Here is a 14,635-nt window from a genome sequence, read left to right as displayed (position 1 = left end):
GGCTAACTTGAACCTCGATTTTGTTTTTTTTTCAATCAAAACAAACAAAATTTCGCAAACAAAAAGCTTTTTCTTAACTAGTTTTATAATTTCGTTAATTTATCAGTGAAAATCGCGAAAATAGGTAACGTTCTGCAAAATGTCCAACAATAAAGACACACCCGAGGTAACAAACGCAAGTTCACATTAAAGCACCATTGATTTAATTCGGTATTTTCCGCCAGCACCTGCAAGCCCAGAACATAATCGTGATCCACCCGGGATCTCTCTACCTCCGGATGGGCCGGGCCTCGGACGTAAACCCGTGTCGCATCCTGCACGCCATTGGCCGCCGCCGCAAACCCGGTGGCCGTGCCTATCGAGACGTGGTTCTTCCGGCACCGGTGGCCAAACCCACCAAGGAATCCACGCTGCCGGAACTGGAGGAATGTCGGCTGGCCGTTTCGCACACACTGCAGTCTTGTGTTCAGTCGGACGGGCGGAGGAGATACGCGACGCCACCGCAACAGATTTCGGCATTCAATAGGCGATCCGGAGCGGAAGTTGTGCAGGCCAACAGAGTGGACTGGAAGGATGATCTGCCTGGTGATAGGGTGTACGGGGAGGAGGTGCTGTGGTTGAACCCGGGTGGGGAATTTAACGTGCACTATCCGATACGCCGAGGGGAGCTGAATTTGCACGGGGATGTCGGAGGGTCAATGTCCGGAGTTATGTGCGACTTGCAGGATATCTGGGAGTACGTGTTGAGGCATCGGCTTCGGATAGATTTGAAACAGCTGAAGCAGTACAAAGCGGTTTTGGTGATTCCGGATATCTACAATAGGGGGCACTTGAAGGAGTTGACGTCGCTGCTGTTGAATAAGATTGGATTCGGTTGTTGCTTTCTGGTGCAGGATCACGTTTCGGCGACGTTCGGAGCGGGACTGGGCTATGCCTGTGTCGTGGACGTTGGAGATCAGAAGACCTCCGTTTCCTGCGTGGAAGATGGCATCTCCCATCCGAACACTCGAGTTCGATTGAACTACGGAGGAGCGGACGTAACACAAACCTTCCATTGGATGCTCCAGAAGTGTAGCTTCCCGTACAAGGAATGCGATCAAACTCGCCCTCAGGATGCGTTCCTCCTCAAGCAACTCAAAGAGGACTTTTGCCATGTTAACCTGGACGTTTGTGGTGCTCAAGAGAAGACCTTCACCGTTCATCAGCCTCTTCAGGAAAAACGTCGCTTCACTCTTCAAATCGGGGACGAGGCTATCGTGGCCCCGCTGGGCCTCTTCCATACAGAGCTCCTGTCTGTGACGGGGGCCAACAAATCCACACCCATCACGCAGATCCCATCCCGGGCTCAACCGCACCCGGAGGATTGCTTCGATGCCGAATATCTGAGGGAAACGGGCCGCCGAGGTGGAAAAGAGAATCTGGAGCAAACGGCCAACGAAAGTGGTTTGGCCAGTGCGGAAAATCCGGACGAAGACATGGTCGTCGAGGGGCTGGAACAGGACCGGGAAAGCAAAGCGAACGAGAAAGACTTTATATTGCCCGGTGGGCAGATGATCGGAATCGACCAGGCTGTACTGCAGAGCATCGAACGATGTCGTAAGTATATCGTGAATTAATTGTAACTTGGTCATGTTGATTTGTCCTTCGCGGTTTTCTGTTTCGGTCATTTTCGACTACAGGGGTTATTTTGTTATTTTTTGTGTTTATACATAGGGTGTCCTTTGAATCTTTCTTTAATTTCCTGATCAAATCTGTTTCTACCGAAGAACTTCCACCGGGAGACGATGCTTCATGTTCCAAGACAGGCAGTTGTTCCAAATGGTGGAATCACGTTGAAAACGATAATTCAATTTTTCGAACATATTTGTAAATGTAAACAACTCTGGGGGGCCATTATTGATCAAATCTAATGGCAAGCATCCAGGTTGGCGCCCCACGACAATAGTCTATTTACGAAACGACAACAGTGTTGATATTGATATTTACACTCACGGGCTTGGGCGCAACCTCCTGTCAAATTTTCATTCATGAAATGAACGATCAGCTGATCCGAAACGTCTCGTAAAATGGCTCATTAGACAATGTTAATTTCCTGTAGTTATTCATTCTTTAAAGTTTCTTTAAAATTTGTTCTATCGTGTTTCGAAGAAACAATTATTAGAAATTTACATTTCAAATTCATAACATAAATTAGACACCATTTCCTTAAAGAAATCTTACTGTATTTTTTTTTTTTAATTTTTGTTTGTTTTGCACCTGATTGTTTTCAGAATTCCTAACCCTTTCCTTCCCACGACTTTTTTTGACCAAAATAAATAGATAATTCACTATGCAACAAAAATGGTGGAACAAAACAGTCATATTTAATGCTAAATTATAGCATACAATTCAAATTGATCGAAAATAAAGTGGTGCTCTAGAGCACCACTGGGCATATGAGCGACTTTTTTCTTGTTTTCATTTTTTTTATTTTTTTTTAATAGGAAAAACTGTCTAAAACAAATTTGTGAACTATATGTGTACATTGCACAAATATTAATCTTCTCAATGCATTTCAATTTAATTATTGTTATATAAGGTTTTAGGTTGATTTTTTTTCGCAAATTTTAACGAAGAGATTATACTTTATATACTATAGTAAGCATTTTATTCTATATCTTTTTCTATTACATTTTTGTAGTTCGAAGAGAAATACTGCCCACTCGCATAATATTCCTATTCTTACTGAGTTTCCCGGGTTTTCTATTCGTATGCGAGTGCTGGCACAACAGGTTATTATGGTGTTATTTAAAAAGATTTATTTAATCTAACATTTCCGAATCGGATCATAAAACAATAATATAATAATAGTTAAAGTGCACTGTAAATGAAAACAAAATAACAAATTTTTGCATCAAATCGAATTATGGCCGAATCAGTTCTCAATCTGCGTTATGGAACTGAACAAAACAGTTTCGATCTTGTAGGACACATAATGGAACATCGCATTTCGAACATCCAAAGCTTGTAAAATGATTGCGTTCATCGCAATGGAAGCAGCGTACTCGTTGGTTTAGCACAACCGGCCAATGAGCAAAATTGTCAAATCTAGCCTCCGCCGGAACAACTTTTCTTGTTACCCGATGTTTCTTTCGTGTACGCACAATTTTTGTAGTCGGTCTTCCCCTACGTTTAACTACTGCTTTCCCGTAGAGTATGAGGTAGTCAGCCACAGCAATACGAAAATCGAGTAGGCTCATGTGATTTGTATCACCTCGTTGTTCTGTATGCCTGCGATATAGCAACCAGCCGTTTACTATGGCAGCATACAAAAAATGCATGAAAATCCTCATATAGTACTTTTTGGTTCCAATACTCGTTCGGTAGAGCGCCACCAAAAAGTCGTTGAGGTCGATCCCGCCCATGTTCTGATTGTAATCGCGTACAATCATCGGTCTATCCACGGAGATGAACTTCTTCTGTGCAGTTGACCAGCGGTTGACAATGTCCAAAGGCATGACTCCGTTGTATGTTGATATAAGATGAATCGCTTTATTGTCAATCCATGTAACGATTATGATATTATCACTCGAAATATAGGCATCATATGATCCGCGTCCTTTCGCCATCAGTTCTTTGTCTGCTATGAAGTTTGCGTTGGAAATCCTTCCTGGACGAATGGTCCCGGTGTACTGGAATCCGCGATTTTTCAGTTCCATTGCCAGACTGTAAGATGAGAACCAGTTATCACCAAAAATTCGTACTTGTTTGTGTTCAGGTAGGGTTGCAACAAGCTTCAGAACCACATCGCCACTGATGCCCCAATCTCCACTAGGTTGTTCGCCTGACTTTCCTGTGTAGATATCGAAATCGTGAAGTATTCCATCTTTTCCTGCACGTGCCTTGACATTGATTCCGAACCGATGAGGCTTGTTCTTGTTGTACTGACGAAGAGGCAAGCGTGCCTTTGATGGGATCATTATCTCGTCGATTGATTGCTCGGGAAGCGGTTCTATGCGAAGGAAATTTTGGCGAATTGCAGTTACGAATGGCCGCACTTTGAAAAGTTTGTCATATCCTGGTTCATTTCGTTGCTTCATTCGAGAATTGTCGGCGAAATGCAGCATGCGTTTTATTTGTTCAAAGCGGTTCCTTGTCATGACGTCTGCAATCGGTGCGTATCTGGTAGCAGTTCACCAGTTCATCCTATAGTTGGGTACTTTATGTATGCCCATTAGAAGCAGCATACCCAAGCACTGTTCGATTTCATTTTTACTAACTTCAATCGATTCACCAAGCTTCTCTACCGAATACAAATTTGTTTGTTTGGTTATATTTTCAATAATTTCGTCGTCGAACAATGACCTGAAATATTGGTATGGAGTCCATGTTTTTGCCGGAGGAGCAGAGAGTGTCAGACCACATTGTGGAACTTCTCGCATTTGTACATCGTTTGCAAGTGGTTGCCATCGAGGTTTGTGGCGTTTTTGCTTTGCAGCTGTAGCCCGTGTTGTCATCCGGCTCTTCTTTGTTTTCTTGGCAGTTGATTTATTAATCTTTTTCGCTTTGGGTTTTGAAGAAACGGAAGGAGTAGAATCGGGTAGAATGATTTCGTCCTGATGTTCAGTGTCAGATCTCCCATAAAACCGAGAAGGATCGATCGGCTTCACGGAATAGTTTTCTCGTTCTTCGTCTTCTGAGCCGCTGAGAAAATCCACTTCAGACTCATCCCCTTCTATGCAAATCGCAAGGACATTTTCAGTGTCACTATCTGCAATTAATTAGAAGAGAAAAAATAAGCAATTAATGAAGCAAATTGATACACATTTGTAGCCTCAATTCAAAAACGCAAATATTCCTAACCTGATTCAGGCTCCGGAGCATCCGCAAAAGCTCGGAAGTACCTCGAAACTTCATCGTTTCGAGTGTTTTCCAACGACGGAACTACACACTCGCATTCGTCTTCCGAAAAACCAAGGAATTCACTTTCACTGCTGCTCATTTTTCACGAAAAAATGCCTTTCGTTCTTCACGAAAAATTTCAATTAGATGGTAAACAACACTTTCGTACGTGGTCTGCCTGGGGTGAACACAGAACAAGAATGATGACGCAATGACCGTCAAACTTTTTTGTTGTCATCTGCCCAGTGGTGCTCTGATGCACCATTAATAAAGTGAAGTTTATAACCAAAGTAAGCGTTGATTTTTTAGTTTTATTCGTGATGTGCATTGTATACACTCATATTGTTATACAAGTATTTTTGTCAAAATCTTTTAAGAGAAAAAAACATAGTTTCTAAATTGTTGAAATCAACATTGAATTATTTTCAGAAGAACATTCAATTTTTTATAAGTTTTTTACTATTTTCAAGTTACAAGATTATCCTTCGTATTTTTTTTGTTTGGATATTGTAAATAACGTAAAAACAAAGTTGTTTGAGGTGTAGTTTGTATAAGTGACATTATATCATTTGAATATATAACCTCCAAACTTGTGGTGCTCTAGAGCAACCATGGGAAGGAGAGGGTTAAACGAACTATTTCATCAAATTTCGGAGATTATTTTAATTGATTTTACCAGAATTCCCCAATAACTTTACCAAAGGTTTCTTCTGAAGTTTAATCAAAATATTTTTCAGAAGATTTGTAAGAAAATTTTCAGTAATTATTAGACGAGCCATGGACATAGACGAATACCAGAAGGAATTCCTGAAGGAATCTTCACATAAGTTTTTGTTGGAAGCTCTGAAAAAAATCCTGCTGGAATCACTGGATTAAATCATGCAATAATCTCTGAAGGAATTTCCGCAAAAATAACTGGATTGATTGAACTTGACTGAAAACCTTGGAGAAATTTCAGCAAGAAATTCCAATGGAATACATGTAGTAATTTTTGCAGGAATTCCTGGACTAGTTCCTGGAGCAGTTCGTGAAGAAATGCCTGATGGAATGTCTGTCAGAATATGTAAAGAACCACTGGAAGAATTTCTGAAAGAATACTTGGAAGATGCTTAAAAGGAATCCCTGTAAAAGTTTCTTAAGGAATCTATTGGGGATTTAGAAAAAAAAACATAGAAGGTTTTATGAAGAAATCCCTGGAGCAAATTCTGTAGGCTTTTAAAAGTAACCTTTGCAGAAATTTTGGATGGAATCAATGACATATTTCCTAATGGAACCCTGAATGAATTCCAAATTTATAATTTTCTAGAGGAGTTTATAACGAAATTCACGTAAGGTTTACAAGCGGAGTTCTAGCAGAAATATATAGAGCGATCCCTAGTAATCATGGAACAGTTTCGGAAGGAATCAATGGAAGAATTTCTAAGCGATGCGGTATATTTCTTTTCTTTGAAGGAGTCTATAGATGACTTTCTGAAGAAAACTTTGGTCGAATTTCTACAAAATCCAAAGTAGATTTTCTAAAAAAAACCCTTGGTTGAATCTCTGAAGGGATATTGGGATTTCCAATGTTTGAAGCGGAGCTGGTGTGAAGGTTAGAACACTTGACTATCACGCCGAGGACCTGGGATCAAATCCCACTCCCGACAAAACTCAAAAAATGTGAGTTCTTCCTTCGGAAGGGAAGTAAATAGTGGGTCCCGAGATGAACTAAAGGGCTAAAAATCTCGTTAATACAGATAATAAATAAAATTTCCAACGGAATCTCTGCAGGATTTGTCATATGAGTTCATGGAGTAATTACTGAAAAAATCGATTGAAGAGTGTCTAGGTACCTAATCCTTAAAGATTTTTTTTGCAGGAATCTCTAGAAGATATTCAAAGAATACTGTGGAACTCTGAAGAGTGAAATATTATTCAATAACTTCTTGGGAAAAATATCAGGAGAAATCTTTTGACTAATTTTTGTATAAACTCCTACTGGTTAAGGTTCAATTGAGAATGGTAAATGTTTCAGAACTAAAAAAGCACTTTTTCCCAAAATGATCCACATTTCGAAGAAAATAAGAATGTCCCATTGTTTATTTAGATAATTATGGCAATCGAACCCGCTGTTTTTGTTCGCTTTTTCGTCATTCTGGAGAAAAGTATTTTTTCAGTTTTGGATGATATGCGATTCTCATTTGCGGTCAAACCGTTTGAGTAGTGTGTAGGGTGCCTTTGTGCGATCGGAGAAACATCCACGAGAAACATTAGACTGAATGTCAACCTTTGCAATGCGAAGTGCAGTAATTCCACACTTGCCATGCAATAATCCTTTAGATTGGCATTATCAATGAAATGATGCATTACATTTTTCTTTATATTAGGGTGCATTAAAAGGTGAAATATGCTAATTCAATAATTCAACACTACAAAAACTGAACAAATGCAATGTACAAACTAGCAAACGTTGCTCTAACAATACAATTATGAAAGCTTGACTCTAATGGTAAACAAATGAAATCAAAAAGAGTGAACAACTTTATGGTCAACTTTAGCGGTCTTCAACATTTCTGGTTCGACTCCCGACCAACTTAATCCCCGTTTGAACCACCGATCGACGACTTTCTTCAGCAAAACCTTTTTAGAGATGAGCTTTTCTCTTTCTGTTGACTGCTTCCACATGCAATTGCCAATAATGAGGAAACCACAATTAGCATATGAGCAGTGTGCTAAGGATGTTTTAATTTTCTTACTGCGCATTTCCCACCCCACTGGACCCCTTTCGCAGTTAGTATAAGTGCGGGATCGTCAATAAAACTGCGATTTTGCATCGAATCGTGTCGGTGTCTTCTGCGCACTTATGCATTATAAAGTACTGAATAAGTGCGCAGAAGACATCGAAACGATTCGATGCTAAATCGCAGTTTTATTGACGATCCCGCACTTATACTAACTGCGAAAGGGGTCCAGTTGGGTGGGAACTGCGCAATATATTCATTAAATATTTTTTAGAATGCATTATGTATTTGTCAGTGATTCATAAGAATGTGATTACAGAGATTCGATTACATATGACATAGTCGTTCTGCCCTCTACTGCAATGATTGAGACAGAAAAACAGTTTTCTTTTAGTTAATGAAATAACTGTTATCACTGCAGCAGAAACGGTCCAAGGCGCCAGCGCGTATGGAACTCATCTAGCGGTCTTCAACACTTCTGGTTCGACTCCCAACCCGGCAATAAAAAAATAATGGGTAAAACATTCATGTGTGGGGGCATTAGTACCGCCGATAACAAAAAGGTGCTAAAAATATTTTTTTTGTTTTTGGTTTTTCGTGTTGCACGCATTAAGCATGTGCAAATGCATATGTACAGCACATGCATTTATGTTACTTTAGCAATGGCTGTCAACGTGCTGCAATATGTGGCACTAATTTGAGAGCCCCACTAATCTTTTTGAACTTTAATATTGCTTCAATGAGGTGTTTCAAGTAATGCAGCATTATATTCACAATTCTAAACAAAAATATATGGCAAAAATGATGCACCTATATACGGCTTCGTGGTTACTTGGGACACTTCTCTGGATGTGTGGATATTACATCTTCGGATGAACCTGATGTCTTTTCTTGTAGTTATGATTCTGTTGAGAACCACTGGATTGGCTCTCATGCTCTCGCCAATCTGCGTGCTCGCCGATAGCATTTCGTTATGCCTCGGCCGATGCACAATCGCAGAGATTAATTAGAAGTAATGTAGCCTCCGTGTAGTAACGTTTCGTTAGCTGTAATGTATATTTTATAGTGTTAATAAAGTACCATTGAATGTGTTTGTTTCGCTACACCTGGGAGTTTCAATAGACTGTCATGTCTCCCGACCACCCCGAACTCCAGGTCGTAACAGATTCCCTGGCTTCGGCTCGGAGTATTATAACTATAGAATTGATTGAGTGGTACTTAATAGCTTTGCTCCTTTCAAATTTTCTGGGGCAGATGGGATTTAGACTGCTTCAGAAGGGATTTGATTATTTCAAACATGTTTTGAAAACAAAAAATACTTGTATCCCCAAATCTTGGAGGGATATTACTGTGAAGTTTATTCCGAAAGTGGATCGTGCGTCGTATGAAGAAGCAGAGTCTCAGACCTATCAGTTTGATCTCTTTTCTTCTGAAATGCTTAGAACGCATCGTGGATCCGTGATGTTCATCTGGCCAACGTGCCTCTTCATGTGAACCAACATGCCTACCAATCTGGTAAGTCCACCTTGACTCTTTTACGATATCGAAAAAGCATTCGCTCAAAAGCAATCTTGTTTGGGTGTTTGCTTAGAATATCGAGCCTTTGACAACGTGCCTTTCGATGCCATATTGAAAGCCGCACGGAGTCATGGTATATCTCCAATGATTTCCAATTGGATTCATCAAATGCTCAAAAACCGATATCTCTTCTCGAAATTGCGTCTAGCAGGGATTAGGTAATTGAGTGTTTGTGGATGCCCCCAAGTGGGAGTCTTCTCACCGCTTTCGTGGAATCTTTTGAGGCAACTAAATATGTAATGGCTGTTTTCTACTTATAGTTTTGCCGACGACTACCTAACATTGCTAGTTGGTATGTGTATCACCACCCTTTTCGACCTGATGCAAAGCGCCCTTCAGGTAGTTGAGGGTTGGTGTCGCCATTATCTCCACCGTGGCCAAGCTCCACGTTAGTATAGGACAATATGTAGCAGAGTTTTCCGTCTTCTTGATAAAGTAGTCTTCTTCAACAGTTCTATCGCTGCCGTCGTCTTGCACGGACGAAATCAATTGTGTCTCTTCTGCTCGGTTTCGCATTGTTGCCCGGTTACGCTGTGCGCGCGTTTTGTTCCTCGGTCGTTGACTTTTGTCTCATTTGTCGCTGCTGCTATCTGTGCCATTGGAATAGCACCAAATAGACATGAGTGAAATGAGGAGAAACACCGTACAGTTCCGTTTTCCGATGGGTTGTCCACCACCTGATGGAAGTGGCTAAGTTTTTGCAACAGCTGGACACGGATTTACCTTCGTTAGAAGCTATCTACAAGTCAGCCCAAGATCGTTCGCTGTACTTGAAATTTGCGACGTTGGAAGCTATGAAGGAATCGCTGAGTAAAAATGTGGAACCGAGGCATTTTACTTATGCGAACGGAAAGAGAGTTATCGCGAGGATGTCAATCGCGGGTGCAAACATGCATTACGTACGCGTGTTCGACCTGCCACCAGAGCTACCAGATGCTGATTTATCATCGGTTCTTGGAGAGTTTGGAGAATTACAACATGTGGTACGGGAAAAGTTCCCACCAGACTTAGGCCTGGATCATATGTACACTGGAGTGCGAGGAGTATACATGGGTATAAAAGCGACTATTCCGTCAGCGGTGGTTGTTGGTAATATGAAGGCCAGGATTTTCTACGAGGGTCTGAAAGATACCTGCTTTCTGTGTCAAGGATTTGGTCATCGGAGGGACTCTTGCCCTCAGCGCCAAAGCCGGAACAGTATGGAGAAGAAAAAAGGAAACTCGGGATCCAGTTCACATGCTGACATCGTTTCTGGGAAAGGAACTACTTCGGATGAACAAAAAATTGCGGAAGTTTCGGAGGACGACATTATTAAAGTTCTGGAAGAAGATGAAGTTTTTGTGAACCAGTCGCCGCGGGAAGAGGAACAGATGCAGCAAACCGTGTGTAATACAGAGGACGTTTCGGAGAAAGAGAGGCGGCGAAAGGAAGGTTTAGAAGCACTGGAAGAGGTTGCCAAAGCCATCACGGCAGCGATGCTGAAACCTCAAGCACAAACAAACAGACGTATCACTTAGAACAAAATGCGATAAAAATCATCGTCACGCAATCATAATCGCCCAATGCTAATTATGCTGTGGTACGCAAACTCACTGAGTAGATGGCGATAGTGAGCAAATGTCAAATAGGAGCAAAAGTGATGCGAGCGCCATGAGCGAGCGATTTGCGAACTACGGAATATTTGAATAATCCGTTAAAAAGGGAAACGATGGGAAGTGAGTAGAGTGAGACGTCTGTTTGTCTGTGCCTCAAGCCAGCCAAAGGCGAACACAATTCGCGGCCGCAGGATCTGGTTCTGACTCCAGTTCCGGTTCCGGGCCCAGGATGAAAGTTCCCCGTCGGACTTGCTACTGAATATTTTGGATAGTTTTTAGTACAACAAATTGTTATCAAGATTTTCGGCTCGGTAGTTTTTAGGTAAACAAGTGAGCCTTTTAAATAAACGAACTGGTTAAAAAAAGTAGTCTTCGATCGTACGCTGCTTCAATAGTAGTTTACGCAACAAGGTGCAGAATGAAGATTTTTACAGCACGAGTTGTACACTTATTCAACGAGGCTTGCCGAGTTGGATAAGTACGACGAGTGCTGTAAAAATCGAGTTCTGCACCGAGATGCGTACAACGTTTTTTGCAATTTCATAAATTACCACTTGAGGATAGTTTTTAACAAAACTTTTACATCAAACTGCACACTGATGTTCATAGCCATGTTTAAGAAAGTCTGATCATAGCAGGTTATACTGGGTAGTTGTCACAATTTTTCAAACCTGCGTCCAGAAAGCATCAAGAAGTTGATCAAAACTGAAAACAGTGCTGTAATGAACCATTACAGCACTGATAATTTTGTGTGGGAAAGTAGGCCTTTTCCTGTCAGATTTGCGTGAGGTAAAACAGCCTATTACGATGAGAAATTGCAAAAAAATAATTAACCGATGATGTATCTATAAGTTGCACTTCCAGAATTTATTTCAATCCCTTTTTGATTGCCTAACTTAGTATTGTGTAATTTTTACCTATTCCCATTACAGCGAATGACGAACTGAAGCGCAAAATGTACGGCTGCATTTTAGTCGTCGGGGGCGGCATGAAATTCACCGGCATCAGCAATTGGCTGCAGAACCGAGTGGCGCTAAAAATTCCACTGATGTACCGCTCGGAGCACAACATTGTGACCAGCTCGAAGGACATCGACCCGGAGATTACGGCCTGGAAGGGAGCCGCCATCATGTCCTGTCTGGAGAGTGCCGCCGAACTGTGGCTGACCGAGGCCGAGTGGACCCGCTACGGACTTCGGATATTGCGCGAGAAAGCGGTATTCATGTGGTAGGTCGTTCGTGTTTGAATGCGCGATTTATTTAACGTAAGTATTTAAGTTTGAACTATATGATTTTCTATACATAATACAAGGTAATAAAAACCTATACAACGTTTTTCGTGGAAGAACGACAGATAGAGTCGGCAAACTCCGATTAATATAGGTAATCCTAAACTTCAGGATGCACTACAACCTACCTCTTTTTACGACAGGTTTCAATGATCAAAAGCATAAATTAATATTTCCATGCTTAATACAAACTATAAAAAAATCTTTTACAATATTTCAATTGATTCAATTGATAATACATATATTTCGTTGGTTTGTTCCAGTCATGCAAACATTTCAGCAGTATCGCAAGCGGTCAGTCAATATTATTATTTCCGTCTGACTGGGTTGCCAGTTTAAGAAGAATTAATGTAAAACGTAATATAATATCTTGGATTAAATGTAAATTTTGTCTATGTAAACTATCCAATCCACATGTTCAACAAAGTTGACGTAGATATAAAACTCAACCAGTTTCATAAAGTAGACCACTATTCTTTTGACAGTTGACAATGCTGTCAAGCAATGTAAAGTAGGAAGGTGAATAGTGAATATTTTGCAAAGTTGCCATGAAGTGCTACATACAATTTTTCATAGTTGGAAACATTTCAAAAATAATTCAAAATCGCGCAAATGGTATTGTTTGATGATTGCATAACTTTTAGTGCATATCCCATACCCATGCAGTCGTAAAGAGAGGTCTTGAGTGTATATTATTGCTGATTTGATTGAGCATCTTATTGCAATCTGAATATTGATTCCTAATCGCTTGCTCCGGTGGTGGACGTTGAGCTGCACAATTCCGAACTAAGTCCTAAGAGTGTCCTTACACCCAAAAGTATAAAGCCATTGGCTGAAAAATCAATTGTCTCGTTCGTCCGTTGACGAACCAAGGAGCTCTACAGCTAGATTAAAACAAATAAATCTCTTTGGTGACCGTGCTTCAAGTCAGCTGCTCGGACGAACCGCCTTCGTCGGTTGGCGGTTCATCGCTCGCTACTTGATGTTGGATTTTGAGCTTCTTCTTTGCCTGGATATCGGCCATGGTTTGTTCGATCGAGCGCAGGTCGCGTTTATTCTCGCTGGGAACTGAAAAAGAAAGCCATTTGAGTTACCTCTTTCCCCGTTGCCTACAGATCCTCCTACCATAACCGTAGCTTTTGTTCGTTTCCGTTTTCTTTGCCGCCTCCAAGGCAGCGTCCTGCCCGATGAGATGGACGTACTTGTCCTTGTAGTTAGTAACCGGGGCACTGACTTTCTTCTCGTCCAACGGTTGCTTTTGGCGCTCCTGGTCCAGCAGTTTTTGCTGTTTGCGTTTTTCGGCGTACTCTTCGGCCGTTTGCTTGTTCCAGGGATCTCCGTTCTTACGCGCTGCCAGTTCATCTTCCGAGGGTAAATGTTCCTTCTTATAAACCACTATGTACCGATCGACTCCTTCAACGCCAAAGCTCATTGCAGCCAGACCTCCGATTTCAGCTATGTCGTGCCTAAAATTCCAGAAGACATGATTTACAAAACGATGTGGGCAAATTTATACGTAGGGAAGTGGAACCATCTCGGCAGGGGTCCTATTTTGGGCAATATTCTGCTATAACTCAGCCAATTCTGAACCAATTGACAAAATTTTTGGAACGCGAAGAGATACATATAGTATCTAGCCGTGTTCAAAATTTCAAGTCAATTGGTTTGGAATCGACTGAGTTATAGCGAAGAGTGCCCAAAATACCGGCCGCTGCCCAAGTGGTTCCCTATATCGATAACTATGGATATTCAGCATAACCATGGCGAGGGTGACGGGTTGAATTCCAGGTCGATCCAAGAACTTTTCGTAAAGAAAATTTTCTTGACTTTCATGGGCGTATAGTATCTTCGTATCTGCCACACGATGTACGCATGCAAAATGTTCATTGGTAGGAGAAGTTCTCAGTTAATAACTGCGGAAGTGTTATATTTGCTGAGAAGCAGGCTGTGTCCCAACGGTGGCGTTACGCTAGAGTGATACAACGAGCACTAACACAAGTCCGGTGCGTCAAGCTGTATCAGGATAAGGCTGTTCCTGACGATCAATCTTTGCAGGTTTATGTTAAATGGCCCAGCCCAAGTGGCTGTAGTTCAAGAACCTTACTTAAGAGCCCACCCCAATCACTACTTACACGACCGAACGGTGAACCTTGTCCAACGGTTGAAATTCCATATACGGCCGGTTGCCGTCCTTTATGAGTCGACCCAGACGCTCCTCGGCGTACTTGCGGAAACGGTTCAACTCGTCACGTTCCTTGCTTCGAAGCTGTTCCAGCTCCTTCTTTTGCTCTAAAATTAGACCAAAGAGACATTTTTAGTGTGCGTTTCGCGCCGCGTCCTAAAATTCACGGCCGCATCACGATTACTTACTTTCGATTAGTTCCTTTTCTTTCTTGTCCCGAGACGGGGGCTTGTCCATCGATCCCAGTATAGAACCAAGAAGATCCATTTCGCGATAGGCCCGAAGAATGTGTTTAAATAAAATACGTTTAGATTTACGCTGCTGATTTTTTCCCGGAGCTGTCAAAATTATTCGCAAAGCGCCCCTTCAAAATAAAAATAGGTTGATAAAC

At 41.4% G+C, this 14,635-nt stretch overlaps 2 protein-coding genes across 2 annotated transcripts; one reads left to right on the top strand and one right to left on the bottom strand.

Moving 5' to 3' along the window:
• On the top strand, positions 1–12,011 carry LOC115268683 (actin-related protein 8). Its single transcript, XM_019673816.3, has 3 exons — positions 1–166; positions 225–1,596; positions 11,707–12,011. The coding sequence occupies exons 1-3, from the start codon at positions 140–142 to the stop codon at positions 12,003–12,005; spliced, it is 1,698 nt and encodes a 565-aa protein (XP_019529361.3). The 5' UTR covers positions 1–139; the 3' UTR covers positions 12,006–12,011.
• On the bottom strand, positions 12,010–14,595 carry LOC115268680 (sperm-associated antigen 7). Its single transcript, XM_029876786.2, has 4 exons — positions 14,433–14,595; positions 14,195–14,351; positions 13,188–13,528; positions 12,010–13,130 (listed from the first exon to the last, which is right to left on the bottom strand). Exons 1-4 carry the CDS (start codon positions 14,509–14,511, stop codon positions 12,985–12,987), a joined length of 723 nt encoding a protein of 240 aa, XP_029732646.2. The 5' UTR covers positions 14,512–14,595; the 3' UTR covers positions 12,010–12,984.
• Between the last annotated feature and the right edge of the window lie 40 nt (positions 14,596–14,635).

Source organism: Aedes albopictus, chromosome 3, assembly GCF_035046485.1.
Source record: "Aedes albopictus strain Foshan chromosome 3, AalbF5, whole genome shotgun sequence".
Lineage (NCBI taxonomy): Eukaryota > Metazoa > Arthropoda > Insecta > Diptera > Culicidae > Aedes > Aedes albopictus.
Note: the sequence above shows the minus strand (reverse complement) of the source record. Positions and strands in the feature narration are given on the sequence as shown.